General features: G+C 58.2%; 1 protein-coding gene and 4 non-coding genes across 7 annotated transcripts; 4 read left to right on the top strand and 1 right to left on the bottom strand.

The window, feature by feature from the left end:
* Positions 1 to 484: 484 nt before the first annotated feature.
* Positions 485 to 16,309, bottom strand: EFHD1 (EF-hand domain family member D1). 3 transcript variants are annotated; one of them, XM_075716694.1, is made up of 5 exons: positions 16,229 to 16,309; positions 16,017 to 16,105; positions 8,005 to 8,152; positions 2,383 to 2,517; positions 485 to 1,259 (listed from the first exon to the last, which is right to left on the bottom strand). In XM_075716694.1, exons 1-5 carry the CDS (start codon positions 16,307 to 16,309, stop codon positions 1,125 to 1,127), a joined length of 588 nt encoding a protein of 195 aa, XP_075572809.1. In that variant the 3' UTR covers positions 485 to 1,124. The 3 variants fall into 3 exon arrangements, with proteins under 3 accessions (XP_075572809.1, XP_075572808.1, XP_075572807.1); XM_075716693.1 differs by having other exon boundaries at positions 16,208 to 16,309; XM_075716692.1 differs by having other exon boundaries at positions 16,017 to 16,309.
* Positions 16,310 to 19,075: 2,766 nt separating this feature from the next.
* Positions 19,076 to 19,194, top strand: LOC142594398 (5S ribosomal RNA). The gene has a single exon (XR_012831392.1). It is a non-coding gene; the product is annotated as a 5S ribosomal RNA (ribosomal RNA).
* Positions 19,195 to 20,241: 1,047 nt separating this feature from the next.
* On the top strand, positions 20,242 to 20,360 carry LOC142594357 (5S ribosomal RNA). The gene has a single exon (XR_012831351.1). It is a non-coding gene; the product is annotated as a 5S ribosomal RNA (ribosomal RNA).
* A 1,290-nt stretch (positions 20,361 to 21,650) lies between these two features.
* On the top strand, positions 21,651 to 21,769 carry LOC142594409 (5S ribosomal RNA). The gene has a single exon (XR_012831403.1). It is a non-coding gene; the product is annotated as a 5S ribosomal RNA (ribosomal RNA).
* Positions 21,770 to 22,812: 1,043 nt separating this feature from the next.
* LOC142594420 (5S ribosomal RNA) lies at positions 22,813 to 22,931 on the top strand. The gene has a single exon (XR_012831414.1). It is a non-coding gene; the product is annotated as a 5S ribosomal RNA (ribosomal RNA).
* Positions 22,932 to 23,757: the final 826 nt, after the last annotated feature.

The following is a 23,757-nucleotide window of genomic DNA, read 5'->3' on the forward strand; positions in this document are numbered from 1 at the left end:
AGCATATATATCCAGACAAGCAGTGGGCATTTTAACATTTGTGGGCAAGTTTCCTGTGTTTGCAAAAGAAAAGGGCTAATAGTATAGTGCAAGTCCTGTGAATTCAGTTCAGCTAAACGTGCTCACCTCTCCGCTCTTCCCTTCTTGAGCAGGGATTGCTCAGTATGCTGGGCTGGTGTTATCTGTCATGGTTCTAATGAAATCAAACAATGTCACCTTCATGATTCAGGATATGAGCAAATTTCTAAATAGAAAACCCCAGTGTGCCATCTGATTGCATTGTCCAGCTGGCAATATCCCTTAAAAACAGATACAGCTGCCTAAGGCTGAAAAATACAGTGAAGCCATACAGTACACTAAACATGATGGAATGTGAAAGAAGATACATGGTCAGGCAACTCAGTTTTCTATTCCTTGTTTGAGAGCCAGCTTCCTCCCTTCGAAGTCCCGGGAAACCTCACCTCTTATTGAAAGAAAGGTTTATTACTATGGCACTTCAGAGAAGAACAACTAGAAGACTCTCCAACATGCTGAATGGCAGAAAATGCTACAGGAAATGATAATTAATTTGATCCATGTCCCTAGTAACTATCTTTCTCTCTTCACAGTGTTTTCACAATGCCTGGTGGCACAGAGCTTTGAGGGCAAAGAAAAGGGATAGTCAAGGATGCGTGACAACACCCAACATCAGTACAAATGTACAGGAAGTCAAGCTGTACTTTGTACACAGATTTACACAAGACCTCACTACTTGCCTGTAAGCAAGGAACGAATTAATAAGGAGTTAAGAGAAAAAAGATGTCTAGCAAAGAATGAAGTCGGCAAACACACACTTGTCAGTGCTCGCTGTGACTTGCTACCTGCTGTTTCTGCTTCAGCGTGATGTGCTCCTGACAGTTCAGAGCAAACAGCATGTACACAGCTCTTGTGATTCACATCATTATGAATGCATAGTAACTGCAAGAATTGTGCCCTTAGAAACTCAGGAGAATCTTCAGAAGAGGAAGGCTAGCGAAGCTGCAACGAGTTTTAGGCGGGATCCAGGCAGTTCTCTCCAGGTAGAGCCCTGATCTGGGAAACGTACCAAGTCATGTGCAATCTTGAAGTGCATATTGGCTGGTTGGTTACTGGGTAAATGCAGATTTTAACTCCCTGAAAGCTGCTCGGCGGTGTTTCCTTTCCTCCTCTTCTCGCTTTCGCTCATCCTGCTCAGCTTTTATCTCTGCTTCAAACTTACTGGCTGAAGAGAGGGCTTGAACCTTTACAAGAGAGAAAATGAAAGAGCATCAAGCCATGCCATGCATCAAAGGAAGAGCCAGAGCCTGAACTACTCCCAGATGAGCAATGCAGAACTATTTGCTGCACCTCCCAGCGCTTGCTGGGAAGCTCTGTCAGGATGGGTCAAGTATTAATTACACTGCAGTGCTTGGGTATTTACACCCAATACCTGTTAGCTTGCCTGACTTTAACATCAATAAAAGAAAGGTCATTTATTAATAAGTCACTAACAAGTGACCAAAACAATGCCATCACGAGTGGGTGACATACATTCTTTCTGTAAGCAGGCAGCATAGCATAAGTTGTGAGTATACAGTGGGAGAAACTGCTGCAGAAAACAGTCCTGAATCACAGCCAAATCTGAGAACATCATACTACACCATGGATAATCTGCAGATCAAAGAGACATTGTTTATTTGCTGGCTATTTTTCCAGCTTTCATCTCAGTACATCTGCTGTGCAATAGCTGTGTTATGCTCTTGGGAAAAAAACTTCTTATATAAACAAGCAGGATTATTTTCTCTCCAAGAGAGCTTTCAAAAAGGGTGCTTTGTCAGCTTCGAATGGTGCAAAGCTCTTTCTGCCAACCCCAGGACCCTGCAGAACAATTCTGATTCCAAAGGTTACAGAGAGCTGCTCGAGAAAGAGATGTCTGAAATCCTATACTCCAAAATACTCCATTCACCACTGAACTCAAGAGTGTTCAGGTTGGGGGAGGTTTTGCAAAATGGGAAACTCAGTCCCATTAGTTTCCAGGACGCTTTTGTCTTTAAAAGCAGTCAGCCAGCTAGTCCCATAGAGCTCCCAGCCACAGGGGCACAGGTTGGCCAGTCAGCTCTACCAGGGTAAGACCCATAGCACAGGCAGTGAATTAAGTCATTCTAGTGTTGACTGATGTGTAGAGAAAGGTGTAACTAGAGTCCAACATAAAGTTTGAAGGGACAAGCTATGGCTGAGTTTGGGGAGGGGAGGGAGGGTGAAATACGCATCCTTTTAGCTAGAGAGAAATCTGACAGTATCTTCTCTTGAAAAGCAAGCAGGGTCAGTGTCTCAATTAAGGCCTGCGTGCAGAGCTTTTTCATGTTCCTCTGTGCCACACCATACCTTAGCTTCAAAGAAGTTCTTGGCTCCTTTGACTCCCTCAATGGAGACATCTATCTCTGAGAGCTTCGCAAGAGTCAACAGGCCGCTGTCCTCCTCGAGTTCCCCAGCTGCAGCTTTATGGAAAATCAGCAGGAACTAGCAAGACAGAGAGGAAACATTCAAGTTCTTCACAGAGGCTCAAACAACTTAAAATGCAAACAGCACAGACGTTTACCTGGAGGGAGCTAGAATTTACATTTCTGAGCAAAGGATACCAGGTCTATATAAATGAAGTGGCACCATGCAACTTGTGTGCCAGTGCCCTGGCTCTGGTACCGTGTACCCTGTTGGACTAAAAGGTATAAATCTCATCGGAAGCTGGTTTTCTGGGGAGCAGAGCCACAGCGAAGCACAGCTCCTACCGGGCCTGGGCTGCTACATGGCCAGAGGAAGGAGGCCACCTCTCCACCTGCCTACTACAACCATATGATGGGCTCAGATACACCTTTTTATGTCCCCACACCCTAATGGTGTATTCAGAAGCCCCTCACCAGCTTCCCCAGTGTTCTGGGGGCTCAGGTCACATCCCATAACAACAAAAGCAGGGCAAAGACAGCCCTGGCTCACACCTGAACCCCAGGCTCCCCGGACCAAGGCACCAGTGCACTCCTGTTAAGAGAGAACAGCAGCCCAAGTGTGTGCACTTGAAAGGGATCTGGTGACTGCCTGGCTGCTATGAACTCTGCCTTCTGTCCTTCCCAAGCCCTATGGTCCACACGGTATGGGAAGGGAAAACAAAATCAAGGTCAAATGCACCAGGAGACCAGAACATAGTTACTTCAACTGGTCCCTTGTCTAGGGCATGGGAAAAGTGACTTAAAGCAAATCTTGGACCTATGCCTCAGCCTGTTCCAGGGAACCCTGTTTGGTTTTGGTAAGATGAGGAAAGCCTATGTATTCCTGTCATGCCCATTCAATAACATACAGGAAAGCTTCTCTAAGACCTGTCAGAGGTCAGGTCAGAGGCATGCCCTTGTGATAGAGTGGCTTGAACGAAAAGCCACAGAGCAACTAGTTTTGAAACCTTTGTCCTGCACTGGACCATAGACATTTAACAAATCCAGAGTCACTACAGCAGAGTGCATATTGGCAAGTGAATTGCAAAAGGAAACAAACAAAAAAAAGAGAGCCATATTACCCTCCAGGAAAGCACACTTTTTTTACTGAAGCAACAAGACCTGCCTGCTTAAAAACAAAAACCTCTGCACCACCTTCAACCTGCTAACCAAACTCCAGGTTAAGATATGGATGCTCTATGTGTAATTTGAGAGGTCCTGTAACTCCCTGCTATTCTTGGCCACCCCAGGAGGTGTCTCAACACTTGGCACTGTGTGGAAAGAACAGAGAAGGGGACACATCACTCGGGTACAAAGGAGCACAAGCAACAAAGCTGCACCAGTGCACCACTTCAGTCCAGGTCAGAGGGCTGCAAATACCACGTAGGGTTGCCCTGAAATCCATTTGCACAGGAACATCAGGTATCTCTAGTGTTGTGCTCCTCAGACTACCAGGCTTGGGACTTTGCTTCTTCCTATGGAGAGCCCAAGCTGTCCCAGAGGAGGGCAGCAGAGTCCCAGCATCCGCGCTGCGCTGAGCCAGCCCCTGATACGCTCGCCTGTTTCACCAGCGGAAGCTGGTGGAGATGCAAGAGTTTGGGAAGGCGTCCCATGGGGAAGGGTGTGGAGATGACGGCAGTGCTGGCTACCCTCTCGCAGAGGCAGTGTCACCAGGCATTGCTTCATGCAACAGCCTTGTAACCCGTGGGTGCTCAGCACAGAGCAACCAGAAAGCAGGCTGTGCTCAGGGAGGGAACTTTTCCCCCTCCAAACACATGTGAGAAATTTAATGATGCTCTGCTGAATGGGCAGAATGTCCTGCTCAGAAAAAAAACAAATCCTCCCCAAGATATCCTCTTCCTCTGCTCAGTGTTGCTAGGCTTGGGCTAGTCCCTCTCCTCCTCCACCACCAGACATGGGGACACAAAGGGCTGGCAGCCAGGCTGGCATTAGTCATAGTTCCTCCTCCTCAGTTTCTGCTCCACCCTGCAAGTCCCACTTCCTGGCATCGGAAAAGGGCAGCAGAGGCAGCACAATCCTGAGGTCTGGTACAGCTGTCGCCTGGGGAGGGACTGGAAACACCCAGTCATGAATACAAGTGTGCATGAATCATCCTGAAACTCAAGGATGGAGCAGCAATCCTCCTGCGGAACATGGGCTGCTGCAGCCAGGAAGCTGAACTCAAGGAAACCAGGGACAGAGCCACCGGTTGGGGCAGACATGGCATAACGTCAGCCCCAAGGACCCAGCAAGGCGGACCATAGGGCATCATGCTGGTTTCCACAGGAGCAATCCTTCCTCATGTAAGCACACTGCCTGCAGCCCACCTCACCAGTTATTTGCCCTCGAGGCATCAGTCCTCGCTAACTAAAGAATACCAGGAATCTGCATTCAGTTTCCCAATGACCTCCCATTCCTAGCCCATCTCACACCCTTGCTGGGCCCAGGACACATCACATGCAGCTAAGCCTCAGGGAGATGTCAATAGAAAAGCAAAAGTGAGTAATATTGGTACTTTTAAAAACCCTGCTCTCAAGGATATGACACACACTTTCCACCCCACTAACCTCAGAAGAGGTAAGAGATGTATATGCTGTCACATCCTTCATGATCCAAGACCCACGCCACAGTGCCAGGTCTCAGAGCAATGCTGCAGTTATGCAGCCCCACCGGGCACCGTGCTGACCTCAGGGATGCGAGGAAAGGTACAGGACTGACTGGCAACAGCAGCCTTGCAGCAGCTTGCCAGAAAAGCAGTGCCACCCAAGGCTGTGGTTTGCACCAACCCTGCTAGCAAACACGACATGGGTCAGTATTTAAGCTGGTGTGGACATAGGGAACAGTGGGTAGATTTTTGCAGGTTGCAGATAGCAGCTACAATTAGACATTATTATTATAGCAATTAACTCTGGTTTCCTGTGGTAATGACAGAACTAGACAATCAGAGGTGGGTTTTTTCCTCCCACTGTACCTAATCTTTTTAAGCCTAAATTTCTTTGCTTGAGTCACAGAGGGAGTCTTGTGCAGTTAATTGTTGATGTATTGATCAACACTCAAAGGTCAATGGTAGAAGGCAGCTTTCCTAACAGGGCCAGCGGTTCAGCAGCAGCAAGTTAGAGCCATACAAGCCTGTTTTCCAGGTGACAGCTTACATGGGAAGGGAGGATGTGACACTACTCAGAGCAGCAACAAAAGGTGACCTATTGCAAGTGAAAGAGGTCCCTACCAATTCTCCGGCCAGGCCACAAGAAGCACATCTTGAGGCAGGTATGTCAGGACTCAATATTCTCTGGCAAGGCAGACAGGAGCCCTCCAGTGCTCAAGGTCCACCCTGCTGAGTTTGGGCACACGTTTAAACCAGGGGTTCTCCTTGTGTTGTCAGAATGCCCCAAGTCAGCTTGGTCACCCACCATGTGCTTGCTCATCACCAACAGGAAGCAGAGTGGGACAGGGCCACAGGCTGGTTTGGGCCTCCTCACCCACCAGGAAACCTGCCTCCCTGCCAGATCTCTGCCCAAACACAGCAGCTGGACACAGCACATCTGCAACAAGGCAAGAAGCATCCTGCTCCTCACTACCACAGGAAGCTTTGGGAACATGCCAAAGCTGCTGTGTAATTTGTCCCCAGAGCTCTGCCAGTGACACTCCTTTGTTCCAACCCACGTGCCACTCAAGCTTGCATTTGCTTGGCCATCATTTTGCATTTGGTGAGAAGCTACAACAGCTGCCAAGGCCTGGCAGCACAGGCAGCCCATACCAGCTGATGGGCAACCCTGCAGGGGGCTGTGCTCCAAACAGGTGGCAGCAGAAGAGGAGCTGCTCTGCCACTTGTGCTGTACCACTGATGCCAGGACACCATGGCATCCTCCAGAGCCTTGGGGATAAAGGCACTTCTCTTCACAGGAGAGAGCCCCTGCAGCCAGCCTCAGAGGTTGTCCCCAGCTCTTCAACCAGGGTGAAGGGTGGCCCAGGGGGCACACAGAGAGGGCTCCTCCAGCCCACACAGTGATTTGGCAATCACAGTCTGACCTGGGGCCAAGGGGCATGGAGCTCTTCCTGCTCCGCCGGATTCTTTGCTACCCCAGGCTCACCTCCGACCGGGAACATCCCCTTCCCTGCCCAGAGGAGCTGCCAGCTTAGGGCTTTGCTGGTGTGAACTGACAGGCTCTCACTTCCCAGATTTCCTTGTCTCTTCCTCCTTTCTATGGGCCAGGTCCTGTAACCCAAGTGTCTTTGGCCTCTGTCTTCTACTGCTGCCCTCTTGCAGCAAGAGAAATGCAACAAAACCCTTGGTGGACGAAAGCAGGGGGAGATGGTGTGACATGCCAGCACAGAAAGACAGTGCAGCAAGCTCTGCAAGCTGCCAGTCACCCCTCACACCCTGACCAGCCCAGCTGGTCATGGGCCCTGGCTGCTCATCCTCCCTCCCAGGCACTGCCAAAGGTCCCAGCACTTCCAAGATGAAGAACTTTGTGTCCTGAGCTGTGGAGAGCTCTCCACCTCATCTCCACAACCAAGCCCCCACCCTGCAAAGGGCATGGTGAGAGCACAGACCCTGCAGAAACAAGGGAGCCCAGCTGCTCAGGGCCCATTGCACCCATCCGCTGGGGCAGGAGGAAGCAGGACAGCAGCACAGCCCTCAGGACACAAGCTGCAGGACACAAGCAGCGCTGGCCCTCCTGCTGCCTAAGGGGCTGTCAGTTAATTCAGAAAGTCACAGCGTGGCATACACTTCTGACTGAGACAGCAATCAAAGCCTGGAAGGAGGAGATGATGCAACATGAGGTTTTAATATCTGGGCTCCCCCTTGCTGCTGAGATGAGTTGGGTACACTTGAGTGCATGCAGGTCACTGCTCTCTCTTCCTCTGTCCAGCAGCAGATCCTGGGCCTGCCCACACTGCTCCCAGTGGTCTCAGCACAGCTGTGACAGACGGACCTGTTTGCTGTGTGTCCCTGCTGAGCCAGCATGCAGTACCAAACTGCTGCATCACTACATTTATTCCTCACTGCAAGGAGGTGACCACTCCTCGTGAAACTTGCCATGGCTGGTCACTGTGTGATGCAGAGAGGGACCCAGTATAAACTGGAAGAGGAAGCCTCCTGCACCCCATGAAACCAGCTGCTCTGAGCAGAGCCCTTCTCCTGCACCTGAAATGAGGCCTGAGCCACTGTACCGCAGAAGCCCAGCAACGAGACCTCGTGACTGAAGGGACACACCATGTTCAGCTCCAGCAGGAAGCTCTGTCAGCACTCCCAAGCAGCTGCAATAGGGCTCAAATGAATTCCCAAAGCAGGCAGAGGTTGGAGAGCTTTGACATCAGGTACCATTACTGCCATGTGGAGATGGATGCTGACAGTGGTCCACACCTTGAGCTCCCCATAGTGTGGGGAAGCTCACTTGCTTCTCCACTGCACCCCACAGCTGGAGAGGGAACAGTGCTACCTACAGCTGGAGTACAGGGCCTGGCTGCCTCCTCCCTCCACCCTACAAGTCACATCCCTGTCTGCTCCCACAGCCACCCTCACCTCACGGAAGCTGAGCTTCCCATCAAAGTCTTCATCCACCTCCTTGATCATGTTCTTCAGCCCCAGGTGGGTCTGCGGGGCTCCCAGCTTTTCCATCATCAGCTTCAGCTCCATCAGGTCGATGTACCCATCCCGTCCAGAGTCGTACCTGCAGGGTGCAAAGGGGAGGGGATCAGCCCTCATCATCCCCCATATCCATCTTCCCAAAAGAGGAACCATGCAAATAGATAAAGTCACAGTGTGGTTCAAAGCTTCAGGGGGAGGGGAAGCTGCACAACACAGCCAGTGCTGAGATATATTAAGCTCGGGGAAGTAGTGGGCAGCTTTCAGAGCTGTCTCAGAGAGAAGTGCTCAGGGGAGCTCAGACCAAACCACCCACACAGAAGGAGCATGGAGGAACTCAGCTTATCTCAGTGGGATTTCCATCTCACCCACTTGTGTGTCCAACACAAAGGTTACTTACACACAGCTTCCACCATGCACCAGCACAGTGAGGCAAAGGCATGCCAGAGCCAGCTGCTGCCAGGTCTCCTGCTCATTTAGAGGAGAAACAGGGAGCAGAGACCAACCAGAACCTCCCAGCAGAAAGCGGCTATCCTTCTTTGTAAGCAAAACACACCCCCTCTAGCTTTTAAGATCTTTCCTCTCTGAAATGGTTTTGTACTACACAAGCACCGTGCTTCAGGGCAGCTGTCTATTCAGTGTCCCCAGGCAGAGCAGAAAGGCAGTTTTGGGGGAGCACAGCAGTCCTAGCTGGTTAGAGGGGCTGCACCACTGGGCCAGGCTGGCAGAGGAAACCAGTGCCCACCTCTAGGAGCAAGACTGGAGTGGGACCACGCTCCCAGTGGAGCACAAAGGACGGCAAGGACTCTCTGCAGGAGGAGAGCGCACCCGTGCCAAGGGCAGAGTGCTTTAGGAATGGGGAGGCAGTGATCTGCTGTGCTCAGCCTGGGACTGTCACCGATTCCTCCCCTGACATCCTCTGCAGGTGTGAGTAAAGCATCTGGCCCACCCAGCAACCAGTGCTTCACACCCACCAGGGCCATCACTGGGTTTTGAAGTCCAAAGGCTGGAGGGATGGGCGCTCTGCTATCAGACAGGCTGTCAACAGCCCTCCCTCATCCTGGTCCTGCCATCGGCATCCAGCACAGAGCTGGGGGCTCACACGGGATGACCAGGCAGGGTCTGCCAGGCTGGGCTCAGCCCCAGTGCACAGCCTGCCACTGCCCCCTCACCACCATCTCAGCTCTGTCAGAGTTAAATCCTTTCAACCATTCAGAAAGGAAACCCTAGGCACAGCACTGAAGCTTTCCTGTTGGCAGGAGCTGGTCAAATCCTCCCACCCATCATCTTTCATTGACTGTTAGCTCTCTTCCAAAGAAATGAGGGCTGTAGCCATCCCAGACAGAGACCTGCACAGTTGTGGTTACCCTGGAAGAAAGCCCTTTCCAGCTGAGAAACATCACAGCCGCAGAGGAAGCTGTGGCAGAGGAAGGCATGAACAAAGCTGCTGGCCCCGAGCTGCTCACAGGCATGGGCAGCGCAAGGCAAGGCTGCAGCCAAGAGCTCTGCCCCTGCCTTCATAAGCACGGGCACAGCATGCTTTTCACCCAAACTGGGGTGGCCTCCACAGCTTTCCAGAGTCCCACCACCTCCACAAACATCTTTTATATTCTCTGTGCCTCTTTGTTTCCAAGGGTCCCAGACCCAAGAGACCCTAAATAACAGGGACATCACCACCGGGCTGGCACACAGTCCCTGCTATCAATCTGCCTGCACACTCTGTACCCAGCAAACCTGCGGGCCCACCAGACCAGACAGCTGTCTGGCAAACTAGGAAAGAAACCTCCATTGGAGCAGAAACCAGGTCAGAGACCTGAGATGTCACAGGGAGGAAAGCCAGTGAGTTCATCACAGCAAGGAAGGCGTTAGTTAATTAAGGCACACATTCACAGCATTACGCAGCACAGCTCCAAGACGCACTTTCAAGACATCACAGAAGCGTAATAAGTGCGATATTTACTTGTCAATTTGCTTTTCCTTTAAGTTTGGGGAAAGGGCGTGGAGCCGTTCCTCCGGACTAAGGCAGTTGGCGAGGTAGTGCCTTTAATCAGGTAAAGCAGCAAAGCATATAGTGGCAGGGAGGCACTTGGGATTGGGGTGTTTTGTTTGGTGGCTTTTTGGGGTTTTTTGCCCCAGCAAGCTCATGCTGCCCTTTGGCTGAGTGCAAAAGCAAGACAACACGGAGGTCCCCACCAAGGGCTGCCCATCCGGGGTTGGGACACTGCCTGGCCCATCTCAGAAGCGTTGGCTAACAGAGATGAAGTCAGAACAAGGGCACAAGCCCAGCCCGCACCTAATGTGCTCATCTCACCCTTCTGCTACAGATGCTACCCACAGGCAAACACTGGTCCCCAGTGCCTGCCCTAGCACTGAGTCCAGGGGCAAATGCAGTACGCCAAAAGGGTTAAGCATGGGACACAGCTTCAGGGCTAGTCATCCCTGCAGAGAGGCAGCACAAAGCCAGGATTGTGAGAAATGGGGTCTTGCCAGCAACAGGCCGCAGTAGCAGAGTGGCATGCTGTACCAGCCACACAATGAGTGTTGAGCATGCTGAGGCAGAGTACAGCTGGCACTGAGATGCAGCCCAAAATCAGGTTACCAGTCCCTTGCAGTTGGGGACAGTGAGACAGAGGGATGCTAAAGCCCCCAGTCACTCGGTGCCAGCCCCGCAGAGCAACAGCACCCTGCAAACCGCTGCATTCCCTCCCCATCCCCCTTGCCTCCTAAAACAGCCCAAGTATTTTAGGATGTGGGTATGGCCACTCAGCTGCCATGGAGCTGTGCAGCCAGACTATTTAGGGAGAGGCGTATTTATAGGGCATGAGAGATGGTGCAATCTATTCCCCACCGCCCCCCTGCAGGCGCAGGCACTCGGTGCAACAGGGCATGGCATGGGCTGCACCTTGTTGGTCAGCCAATGCTCCCAGCACACCTCAGCCCTACCAAAAATCCCACTGTCTGCTTTTTGGGAGCTCCCTTTCAGGGCCCAGGGCTCCAGCCAGCCCCTGATTCCACTCAAACCCATTTCACTGCCTGCAGAGCAGCCTTGTCCCAGTGATGGACACCAGTCAGCCCTCACAGACAGCACAGGCAGAGCTGGAGGAGGGCACCAGGGCAAGTCTGGTCCCTAAATGCATCCCAGCATCCCAGGGAGCCGTCCCATCCTGTACTCCAGGAGTGGCACAGCAAGAGTACGCAGCACTCAGGTGCCTCACCAGCCCTCAGAGCCCTGCTGTCACTCACTGTCCTGCTGTGACACAGGAACTTTGCTTCCTTCAGGCTCAAAGCTCCCCGGGCCACAAGCCAAGCCTCACCCTGGTGACGTGCAGGCATTACAGACAGACGGGCTCTTGCGCCAATGGGCAAAGACATCTCACATCGCAGGCAGGCAGGCAACTCCAGCAGCAAGTCAGTGCCATGGCCATGGTTGGTCCCCACCTGCGATGGCTGGGATGCCGCAGGCAGCTATGAGCGCTGCGGCCGGCACAATAAGGCTTTGCAGCGCCGTCGCAGCAGCCTTCCTGGCAGCAGATGAGACACAGGCAGCGGCTGCCAAAATCTGCTGCAATAAGGATGCACCCAGATTCCCACGCTGGCTCACTTCCACCCAGGCTGCAAAGCATGCCCAGCTGCCAAAGTGCTGGGGGAAGAAAGCAGGAGCAGAAACTGGGGGGGGGGGAAGGAGGGAATACTTGCTGAACAGACGTGCTTAAGAGCGAGAAGTGCGTTACACGCAATTACTGCCTGGGTACAACCATTGTACTGGTGTTACGCAGCATAGCTGGGGAGTTACAGAGCCCAAGAAAGAAGGAGCAGGAAGGGAGGAGAAAGGAGACTCTGAGGACTGCATCACCCGTACTGACTCTGCAGTCACCTCCCAGGTGCCTGAAAAATCCCAACAAAAAAAGATAGCTGAAGGAGAAACCCCAAATCCTGAAGGATCAAAGAACCGTTTCTAAACATTCAGTCTTCTTGAGAAAGGCTGGAAAGAAAACCTGCCCTCCCTGTACACGTTTGCTGTACCTGAGCTTGCTCTACACACTATGGGCACCTGTGCTTTGATCTGCAGTTCCTGCATGCTGCAATGGCCTAATACAGGCTTTGAAAAAATTAAAGCAGTTGGAGTAATGGTGCTGAAGTAATAATAATCTCCTCTTAAATATTTCAAAATCCTTTCTAAGTAGTACTTTATTCCCTCTGAGCATTGCATTTCACCTTACATGGAAAGGGAGGTACTGATCTCTTCCTTGTATCCAGTGACAGGATGCATGAGAATGGTTCAAAGCTGCCTCAGGGCAGGATCAGACCAGACATGAGGAAGCATTTCTTTACCAAGAGGGTGGTCAGACACTGGAACAAGCTTCCTAGAGAGGTGGTCGCATGCCTGTCAGTGTTTAAGAAGCATTTGGACAATGTCCTTAATATGCTTTAACTTCTGGGTCAGCCCTAAATTGGTCAGGCATTTGGACTAGATGATCTTTGGTAGGTCCCTTCCAACTGAAATATTCTATCCTGTTGCTGAGAGCTTTAGAAACAGTTCCACCATACTAGGGTGGGGACAGGAACAGGCTCCTCAGCTCTGTGCAGCTCCATCCTCCCCAGCTGAGGCAGCAGGAGCTCTCTGGCTCCTGGAGGGACATGAGGGTGAGATTAAAGTCTCTTCCAACAAGTTCTCCTCTGAGATGCTGGGCAAGGCCCCGAGGCACCAAAGCCTGCAGGGCCCAGTGGGTCCTAAGTGGACCTGCAGTGTCCCCCGCAATGGGCCTGAGTCCTCATGGGGATGACCTCCCTGACTGCTGGGACTTGAGAGACAGCTGGTCACAGACCAGAGACAGCCGGTCACAAGGGAGCAAAGCAGTCCTGGAGCGAGCAGGTCTGCTGCAGCACATCAGACATGTCCCTCGGTACAGGGGCACCAGTGGCTCCAGGAGGGCAAGGGGACATCACAGCCTCTCCCACTGGCCAAGCACAAGGCATTCGCAAAACATGTGGGCAACACATGAAATTCCCCAAGTACAAAAGCAATAGCAAGGCTGGAATTTCTCCACTCCCTCGCACTCCGCAGATGAAGCCAATCGCTGTTCTCCTCCTCCCTACATCCCTCGAAAAGGTCACTCCTGCCAGGCACAGCTCCTAAGGGTTCACTCACAAGACTTGGGGAGGAGGTTATCATGGTTACCACAGTCCTCACACATTGTCAGAATAGGCAGCTAATTAGGTCACATTATAATTAGCCTGAGCTGCAGACTTCCTGGTCCCTCGGCCAAAAAAAAAAAAATACCCACCCTGAGAGCTGCCTGCACCCAGCAGCCCCCGCATGCTCCTGCACAGCCCCAGCACCCGCAGCAGATACCCGCACCCCACCTCCAGGGGCATGGGGCCAAAATGGAGGGATGCTGCCAAGAGGAGGCTTGGACAAGAAGGGAAAAAGTGAGCTCAACTGTGGCAGCAGGAGCAAGGAGCATCGTTTCTGCTTTGGAAGGATGCTCCCGGCACACCTGGCAGCACACAGCACCAGGATGGAGCACTGGATTTTATGAAGTTCCATGTTCAGACAAGCCCTTTGCTTCCACCCTGGCACAGGGTGGTCACAGCCACCAGCCATACCACGGTACACCCTGACAGATGCTAGAGCAGCTGCTATCACCAGCAACTCCCTCTTCCCAGCTAAAGCACTCTGACCCAGCCCACAACCATGCCCAGGTCCCACAGGCTCAAGTTTAGTCCCATTTACAAGTCCCACTAAACTGATAAACACGTTTGCATGGAAAGTCTCATACTGGAAACCTGGCATCCCGTGGCAGTGAGAAGATACATCCCTGTCTGTCAAAGGTTTATTTTTTTACCATTAGTAAGAAAGACCCTGGGTTGTGGTGGCCAGGGCCAATAAGCTACACGGAGAATAAAAGCCTTAATCACATTAACTCAAGCTCTGACAGGCAGGAATTAAGGGGAATATTTCCTCTCCTCATGGAGCATGTGGTATCAGCCAATACTTGAAACAGGTCGCTGGCAGCAGATGGAGCAAATGCCAGGTGCCTGTAAGAGTAAAAACAAGGACAGGGTTTTCCATCCGCCTGTCCAGGGAGCACAGGGGAGCACGCAGCCCAGCTTCTTCCCCTTTTGGCACGGCTGGCCAACGCTCAGCTGCAATAGTCCTCACAGGATGCACAATGTTTTCCAGCTACATTGACCAGCTGATTAGCATTCAACTGCAAAGCCTAGGTTGCCCTGCTTACAAGGCCAGTGTTTAATGAGCTCATTGTTGAAAAATTCGGCTGCAATTCAGCTCTTCCACTTTTTATTTCCCAAACCGCCACTGTTCCTTCCCTTATCCCTATTGAGGCAGTGCCGCTGCCAGCTCCGGGCTCTTGCCCACAGCTTTTTGGCACTGCAGCTGCCAGCATCAGTTGTCCTCTTGCCCTCACAGCACCATGTCTCAGCCCTCCGCTGAGTGCAATCCCCTTTAACTGGGTGCAGGAGCGAGCAGAGCAGCAGTCTCACCCAGACCACCTCCCTTCCTGTGCCCAGCTGCCGACGTGACGCTGCCCATGCAACAAAGAACTCTGGTGAGCTGACAAAAGCCCATCGCCTGGTCTCCCACAGCAACAGCCCTGGCTGGGGCCAGCAACACCCTGCAGCATTGGGACCTAGGAGTGTTCAAGCAGGCTCTTGGTCTCCTTGCAATGACCCCAGCCTCCAGCGTGCCCAAGGCAGCTTTCAGGTAGGAGGAAGAGGACCTAACAAGTTACAAACCCTGCTGCAGTCACCTCTGCTAGCTGAAGTAGGTCTTTGCACCTTGCCATGACAGCCCACGTAGCGCCTCTGTGGCCCTGCTTCCTTGTGCCTGGCTCACCTTGCCAAGGGATGTAGGGGGGAGGAAAACAGCCATCAGCTTCATCTGCAGGGTGCAAGGGAGTAGAGAAATTCCAGCCTTGCTCACTCCCAGTCCAGCAGCACTGCCTGCAGCCGGCTGGCACATGCGGCTGCCTGCCTGACCCCTCTCCTTTGGGGCTGGGAGGACGTCAGTCTCTAGGACCACAGGGTTTTGTGGTGCTGGAGGGAAACCTGAGCGTGGGCAATCAAAGCTACCCAGGCACAGCCCAACTGCAGAAGCCAGGATGGGTCTTGTGGGGGACAGACACAGGCTGGATCACGGCCCCAAGAAGGGCCAAGCCTTTCTGCTTACAGAAGCAGCTCTCCATATTGCCACCAGCAGCTTGACTTTAATACAAATCTTCCTGCCAGGAAAGGATCTCCATCCCAGCCCCCAAGAAGGGGGAAGCAAGAGGAAGCTGTGCTCAAGCTTCATTTGGGTGCATGGGAGCGAGCACAAAGCCCGGCAAATGGAACCATGGATGGAGCTACAGCACTACCAGAAAGAGCCAGCAAAAAGTTGCTGGCGATGTTCCGAGGTCGCAGTTGCTAAAGGCAGATGTCCAGCGTTACTGCAAGGCCCTGGGACACAGACCCGCCAGGTGCCCCAGGGTGTGGGGCATCAGCACCCGTGCTCTCCAGCCCCCCAGCCCACCCAGTGTCCCCCAGTGCCACCGCTCGTGGGTGCCACCACAACCAACCATCGTCCTGAACCTAGGCAGATGAGGGGCAACCCCAGGCCGTGAGCTAAGCACGGGACTGAGCCCCAGCCCCAAGCCCTACGAACCACCCCCGAAACACAGGGACAATATGGGGATCAGATGGCTCTGGTAACCCGCCACAGCTTCTTCCAGCCCGACCGCAAAACCGCGGAGAAATGCAAACACCTCGCCAAGAGCAGGCAGCCTCTCTCCAGATGTGCCCCCAGGGAAAAGCGCTGGGAGGGCCTGCGGAGGGAAGGCAGAGCCCCAAATCCGACGGCAGAGCCCGCGGGTCCGGGGCAGGCGAGCCCGCAGCTCGCTCCTGCCGCCACCCCCCCGCCCCGGGCGAACCCCTGCTCCCGCCCCACTCACAGGCGGAACATGCGCTCCATGTCCTTGATCTGCCGGCGGCTGAACTCCTTGAACTCGGTGTAGGGGTTGAAGACGGCGGCCCGCCGGGGCTGCGCCGCCCCCTCGTTGATGTCCTGCCGCCGGCACAGCTTGGCGCTCAGCTCCGCGCCCGCGCTGGCCGTCAGGCAGCTCCGCTCCGCCTCGTCCCCGGCCGCCCCCTCGCCCTTGGCCGCCGCTTCGCCCTCCGCCGCCGCCCCGCTCTCCTCCAGCTGCAGCCGCCGCTGCAGCTTCTGCGCCAGCTCCTCCGAGGCCATGGCCCGGCGGCCGCGCTCCCGCCCCGCTCGGCTCGGCTCGGCTCGGCTCCGCTCCAGCGGGGCTGCCTGCCCCGGCCCGCAACTTTATTCCCTCACTTGGAGGGAGCGGGGCGGGACGGGGCGGGGCGGGACGGGGCGGGGGGAGGTCGGGACGGGGCGGGCGCTTAAGGAGGCGCGGCGGCCGCCGTGGGGGGTGGTGGGGGCCGTCCCGCGTGTGGGTACCCCAACATGTGCGCCCACAGACCGTCCCCCTCACGTGTACACCCTTCCACACCGGAGCCACCCCCGCTCGGGTACACCCACACAAGCTGCCTCCCCACAAGTACCCACCCCCCCCCGGGCAGGGAACCCCCCCACTCAAGGACAACCCCACGGCCGCTCCCGCCCGCCCCCTCACGGGCAAGGTCGCCCCCCCGGAGCCGCCCGCGCCCCACGCCAGGCGAGCCCGCAGCGAGGCCGCGGGGAGCGCCGGGCCCTGCCAGCCCCGCAGGTACCCCGCAGCCCACCCCACGCCTGCGGGGACGGCAGAGGCCAGGCCTGGCCGGTGCCGGGGCAGAGGGACCCCTTAAGCCCCGCCACGCGCCTCCCTTTCTTATCTCCTCGGGCTAAAATTAACCCAGGACAAAGCTCAGCTCAGCTCTGGGCTCCCCCTCCTTCTCCAGAAAGAACAGAAGGCAGGCGGCCCCTTTCCACCAGCCTGCTCCCCTTCCCTGGGCCAGTGCCCAGTACCACCCCCGCTGTCCCCCGGGCTCTGCAGGGCACAGGTGTGTCCTTCCATCCCTGGCCAAGCTGATAGGTGGCTGACGGTGTCCCCCGAGATGGGATTAGGGCTGGTGTGGGGCGGTTAAGGGTGGCTGCTGATGGGATTTGCCCGCTGGGGAGGAGGGGGAGAGGAAAGCACGGGCTCAGACACGCAGCCTGCTTATGGCTCCCAGGTGCCAGATCCTGTGTGTGATGGGGAACCTGTCCCAGGGGCTGTTACGTGGCTGGTTCGCACTTCCAGGTGGGTGGTAAGCAGCTCTCTGACCCTACCATGATGTGGTGACCCACAGTTGACCCTCTTGGGCAAGCTCATTCCCACCAAACCTCCTCAGAAAATGACTGCTGAGGCCGATTGCATGAACCCTGCCTGCTACCTGTTGCCTGGGCAGCTCGAGACTGCACCAGCGAAGGTTGGGATGGCTGCAGAGTCACCACCAGGTACGGAACCAGCAGGCCACTGCAGGTGTTTCAGAGCAGGACTGCCTGAAAACACATCTGCTGAGTGGAAGAGATGGCATTTGCTGTGCCCCACTGCTTTGCCCTAAGACAGTGCCACGTCCGTGGTGGAGAGTGGCTCCTTTCACTCGAGGAGCATGGGGATGACATCCGGGAGCTGCTACCTTGGACCACCAGGGTGGTGACTGGCCAGCCTGGAGAATCCTGAGCCCAGAGGCACTTCTGTGGCTACAGAGTGTCCAGAGACCTGAGTACGATGAGGGTGAAACCCTCAACAGGACAGCCAGGTTGCCATCTGCTGGAAGTAAATTAATGGAGTGTGAGATGGCTGGTAATTAAAATGATGAAAGCAACAGTCATCTGCAAACTGTAATCAGTACAGAGGGAGATACAAAAAGAACCACAAGTATTAGCATGGGGATATCGTTTCGTGGATGATGACAAGTATTTATGGCACCAAGGTGTAAGAATGACAGTATGCTGCTGAGGTATAGCACAGGGTGCAAACATGAGTAATGATGATCAACAGTGTGTAGTACAATGTGAGAGCATGGTGGTGGTTACTGAGAGGCCTATAGAAAGATCATGTGACCTCAAAAAGCAGGCAGGTCCGGTTAGTACTTGGATGGGAGAGCCCCTGGGCATAGCGGGTGCTGTAGGCTTTTGCTGCTGACCGGGGTGCGCAAGAGCAGCCCTGTTGGCGGTGGTGGCCCCCTTGGTGGTGGTGGCCTGGTGCGGAGGGGCGGGCGCGTGCGGTGGTCGCCGTGGGTCAGGGGGTTGGGGCGAGCGTGCACGCGGGTCGGCGTTGCCGTGGGTCAGGACGCCAGCGTGTTGGCGTTTCCAGGAGCGGGCCGTCCAGGGTGGGGGGTGGTGTCGGCGGTGGTGGGCACGTGGGGGTGCAGGCTTTTGCTGCTGTCCGGGGTGCGCGGGGTAGTCCCCGGTTGTTGTTGGTGGCCTGGTGCGGAGGGGCGGGCGCGTGCGGCGGTCGCCGTGGGTCATGCGTTGGGGGCAGCGTGCGTGCGTGACGGTGGTGGCGTCGCGTGTCGGGTCGGCGTTGCCGTGGAGCGGGGCGCGAGCGCGTTGTCGTTTCGAGGAGCAGGCCGTGCAGGGTGGGGGGTGGTGGTGGTGGTGCTGGGCAGGCGGGGGTGTAGGCTTTAGCTGGTGTTTGTGGTGCGCGGGGTGGGCCCCGGTTGTTGTTGGTGGCCTGGTGCGGAGGGTCGGGCGCGTGTGAGCGCTTGCGGTGGTCGGCGTGGGCCATTGCGTTGTTGGGAGGGTGCGTGCGTGACGGTGGTGGCGTGGCGTGTCGGGTCGTCGTTGCCGTGGGTCGGGGCGCGAGCGCGTTGTCGTTTTGAGGAGCGGTGCGCGCAGGGTGTGTGTGGGGGCGTTGTTGTTGGTGAGGTGGTGGTGTTTTTGTGTGTGTGTGTGTGTGTGTGGTGTGGTGTGCGCGCGGGGGTGTGTCGTGGTCGTTGGGGTGGGTGGGCGTGTGTGTAGCGCGGGGCGTGAGCGCGTGGAGGGTCCCGCGAGAGGGCCCTTGGCGGGGCAGGGGGTGCCTACGGCCATACCACCCTGAGAACGCCCGATCTCGTCTGATCTCGGAAGCTAAGCAGGGTCGGGCCCGGTTAGTACTTGGATGGGAGACCGCCTGGGAATACCGGGTGCTGTAGGCTTTTGCTGCGGGGCGCGGTCGCCGTGGGTCAGGGGGTTGGGGGGAGCGTGCGCGCGGGTGGGCGTTGCCGTGGGTCAGGGCGCCAGCGTGTTGGCGTTTCCAGGAGCGGGCCGTCCAGGGTGGGGGGTGTTGGTGTCGGGCAGGCGGAGGGGTGGGCTTTAGCTGCCGTCCGGGGTGCGCGGGGGCGGCCCCGTTGTTGTTGGTGGCCTGGTGCGGAGGGGCGGGCGCGTGCGGTGGTCGCCGTGGGCCATCGCGTTGGTGGCAGAGTGCGTGCGGGACGGTGGTGGCGTCGCGGCTCGGGTCGGCGTTGCCGTGGGTCAGGACGCCAGCGTGTTGGCGTTTCCAGGAGCGGGCCGTCCAGGGTGGGGGGTGGTGTCGGCGGTGGTGGGCACGTGGGGGTGCAGGCTTTTGCTGCTGTCCGGGGTGCGCGGGGTAGTCCCCGGTTGTTGTTGGTGGCCTGGTGCGGAGGGGCGGGCGCGTGCGGCGGTCGCCGTGGGTCATGCGTTGGGGGCAGCGTGCGTGCGTGACGGTGGTGGCGTCGCGTGTCGGGTCGGCGTTGCCGTGGAGCGGGGCGCGAGCGCGTTGTCGTTTCGAGGAGCGGGCCGTGCAGGGTGGGGGGTGGTGGTGGTGGTTCTGGGCAGGCGGGGGTGTAGGCTTTAGCTGGTGTTTGTGGTGCGCGGGGTGGGCCCCGGTTGTTGTTGGTGGCCTGGTGCGGAGGGTCGGGCGCGTGTGAGCGCTTGCGGTGGTCGGCGTGGGCCATTGCGTTGTTGGGAGGGTGCGTGCGTGACGGTGGTGGCGTGGCGTGTCGGGTCGTCGTTGCCGTGGGTCGGGGCGCGAGCGCGTTGTCGTTTTGAGGAGCGGTGCGCGCAGGGTGTGTGTGGGGGCGTTGTTGGTGAGGTGGTGGTGTTTTTGTGTGTGTGTGTTGTGTGTGTGGTGTGGTGTGCGCGCGGGGGTGTGTCGTGGTCGTTGGGGTGGGTGGGCGTGTGTGTAGCGCGGGGCGTGAGCGCGTGGAGGGTCCCGCGAGAGGGCCCTTGGCGGGGCAGGGGGTGCCTACGGCCATACCACCCTGAGAACGCCCGATCTCGTCTGATCTCGGAAGCTAAGCAGGGTCGGGCCCGGTTAGTACTTGGATGGGAGACCGCCCGGGAATACCGGGTGCTGTAGGCTTTTGCTGCGGGGCGCGGTCGCCGTGGGTCAGGGGGTTGGGGGGAGCGTGCGCGCGGGTGGGCGTTGCCGTGGGTCAGGGCGCCAGCGTGTTGGCGTTTCCAGGAGCGGGCCGTCCAGGGTGGGGGGTGTTGGTGTCGGGCAGGCGGAGGGGTGGGCTTTAGCTGCCGTCCGGGGTGCGCGGGGGCGGCCCCGTTGTTGTTGGTGGCCTGGTGCGGAGGGGCGGGCGCGTGCGGTGGTCGCTGTGGGCCATCGCGTTGGTGGCAGAGTGCGTGCGGGACGGTGGTCGCGTCGCGGCTCGGGTCGGCGTTGCCGTGGGTCAGGGCGCCAGCGTGTTGGCGTTTCCAGGAGCGGGCCGTCCAGGGTGGGGGGTGTTGGTGTCGGGCAGGCGGAGGGGTGGGCTTTAGCTGCCGTCCGGGGTGCGCGGGGGCGGCCCCGTTGTTGTTGGTGGCCTGGTGCGGAGGGGCGGGCGCGTGCGGTGGTCGCCGTGGGCCATCGCGTTGGTGGCAGAGTGCGTGCGGGACGGTGGTGGCGTCGCGGCTCGGGTCGGCGTTGCCGTGGGTCAGGACGCCAGCGTGTTGGCGTTTCCAGGAGCGGGCCGTCCAGGGTGGGGGGTGGTGTCGGCGGTGGTGGGCACGTGGGGGTGCAGGCTTTTGCTGCTGTCCGGGGTGCGCGGGGTAGTCCCCGGTTGTTGTTGGTGGCCTGGTGCGGAGGGGCGGGCGCGTGCGGCGGTCGCCGTGGGTCATGCGTTGGGGGCAGCGTGCGTGCGTGACGGTGGTGGCGTCGCGTGTCGGGTCGGCGTTGCCGTGGAGCGGGGCGCGAGCGCGTTGTCGTTTCGAGGAGCGGGCCGTGCAGGGTGGGGGGTGGTGGTGGTGGTGCTGGGCAGGCGGGGGTGTAGGCTTTAGCTGGTGTTTGGGGTGCGCGGGGTGGGCCCCGGTTGTTGTTGGTGGCCTGGTGCGGAGGGTCGGGCGCGTGTGAGCGCTTGCGGTGGTCGGCGTGGGCCATTGCGTTGTTGGGAGGGTGCGTGCGTGACGGTGGTCGCGTGGCGTGTCGGGTCGTCGTTGCCGTGGGTCGGGGCGCGAGCGGGTTGTCGTTTTGAGGAGCGGTGCGCGCAGGGTGTGTGTGGGGGCGTTGTTGGTGAGGTGGTGGTGTTTTTGTGTGTGTGTGTTGTGTGTGTGGTGTGGTGTGCGCGCGGGGGTGTGTCGTGGTCGTTGGGGTGGGTGGGCGTGTGTGTAGCGCGGGGCGTGAGCGCGTGGAGGGTCCCGCGAGAGGGCCCTTGGCGGGGCAGGGGGTGCCTACGGCCATACCACCCTGAGAACGCCCGATCTCGTCTGATCTCGGAAGCTAAGCAGGGTCGGGCCCGGTTAGTACTTGGATGGGAGACCGCCTGGGAATACCGGGTGCTGTAGGCTTTTGCTGCGGGGCGCGGTCGCCGTGGGTCAGGGGGTTGGGGGGAGCGTGCGCGCGGGTGGGCGTTGCCGTGGGTCAGGGCGCCAGCGTGTTGGCGTTTGCAGGAGCGGGCCGTCCAGGGTGGGGGGTGTTGGTGTCGGGCAGGCGGAGGGGTGGGCTTTAGCTGCCGTCCGGGGTGCGCGGGGGCGGCCCCGTTGTTGTTGGTGGCCTGGTGCGGAGGGGCGGGCGCGTGCGGTGGTCGCCGTGGGCCATCGCGTTGGTGGCAGAGTGCGTGCGGGACGGTGGTGGCGTCGCGGCTCGGGTCGGCGTTGCCGTGGGTCAGGACGCCAGCGTGTTGGCGTTTCCAGGAGCGGGCCGTCCAGGGTGGGGGGTGGTGTCGGCGGTGGTGGGCACGTGGGGGTGCAGGCTTTTGCTGCTGTCCGGGGTGCGCGGGGTAGTCCCCGGTTGTTGTTGGTGGCCTGGTGCGGAGGGGCGGGCGCGTGCGGCGGTCGCCGTGGGTCATGCGTTGGGGGCAGCGTGCGTGCGTGACGGTGGTGGCGTCGCGTGTCGGGTCGGCGTTGCCGTGGAGCGGGGCGCGAGCGCGTTGTCGTTTCGAGGAGCGGGCCGTGCAGGGTGGGGGGTGGTGGTGGTGGTGCTGGGCAGGCGGGGGTGTAGGCTTTAGCTGGTGTTTGTGGTGCGCGGGGTGGGCCCCGGTTGTTGTTGGTGGCCTGGTGCGGAGGGTCGGGCGCGTGTGAGCGCTTGCGGTGGTCGGCGTGGGCCATTGCGTTGTTGGGAGGGTGCGTGCGTGACGGTGGTCGCGTGGCGTGTCGGGTCGTCGTTGCCGTGGGTCGGGGCGCGAGCGCGTTGTCGTTTTGAGGAGCGGTGCGCGCAGGGTGTGTGTGGGGGCGTTGTTGGTGAGGTGGTGGTGTTTTGTGTGTGTGTGTGTGTGTGGTGTGGTGTGCGCGCGGGGGTGTGTCGTGGTCGTTGGGGTGGGTGGGCGTGTGTGTAGCGCGGGGCGTGAGCGCGTGGAGGGTCCCGCGAGAGGGCCCTTGGCGGGGCAGGGGGTGCCTACGGCCATACCACCCTGAGAACGCCCGATCTCGTCTGATCTCGGAAGCTAAGCAGGGTCGGGCCCGGTTAGTACTTGGATGGGAGACCGCCTGGGAATACCGGGTGCTGTAGGCTTTTGCTGCGGGGCGCGGTCGCCGTGGGTCAGGGGGTTGGGGGGAGCGTGCGCGCGGGTGGGCGTTGCCGTGGGTCAGGGCGCCAGCGTGTTGGCGTTTCCAGGAGCGGGCCGTCCAGGGTGGGGGGTGTTGGTGTCGGGCAGGCGGAGGGGTGGGCTTTAGCTGCCGTCCGGGGTGCGCGGGGGCGGCCCCGTTGTTGTTGGTGGCCTGGTGCGGAGGGGCGGGCGCGTGCGGTGGTCGCCGTGGGCCATCGCGTTGGTGGCAGAGTGCGTGCGGGACGGTGGTCGCGTCGCGGCTCGGGTCGGCGTTGCCGTGGGTCAGGACGCCAGCGTGTTGGCGTTTCCAGGAGCGGGCCGTCCAGGGTGGGGGGTGGTGTCGGCGGTGGTGGGCACGTGGGGGTGCAGGCTTTTGCTGCTGTCCGGGGTGCGCGGGGTAGTCCCCGGTTGTTGTTGGTGGCCTGGTGCGGAGGGGCGGGCGCGTGCGGCGGTCGCCGTGGGTCATGCGTTGGGGGCAGCGTGCGTGCGTGACGGTGGTGGCGTCGCGTGTCGGGTCGGCGTTGCCGTGGAGCGGGGCGCGAGCGCGTTGTCGTTTCGAGGAGCGGGCCGTGCAGGGTGGGGGGTGGTGGTGGTGGTGCTGGGCAGGCGGGGGTGTAGGCTTTAGCTGGTGTTTGTGGTGCGCGGGGTGGGCCCCGGTTGTTGTTGGTGGCCTGGTGCGGAGGGTCGGGCGCGTGTGAGCGCTTGCGGTGGTCGGCGTGGGCCATTGCGTTGTTGGGAGGGTGCGTGCGTGACGGTGGTCGCGTGGCGTGTCGGGTCGTCGTTGCCGTGGGT

The sequence above is a fragment of the Pelecanus crispus genome, chromosome 9 (genome assembly GCF_030463565.1).
Source record: "Pelecanus crispus isolate bPelCri1 chromosome 9, bPelCri1.pri, whole genome shotgun sequence".
Lineage (NCBI taxonomy): Eukaryota > Metazoa > Chordata > Aves > Pelecaniformes > Pelecanidae > Pelecanus > Pelecanus crispus.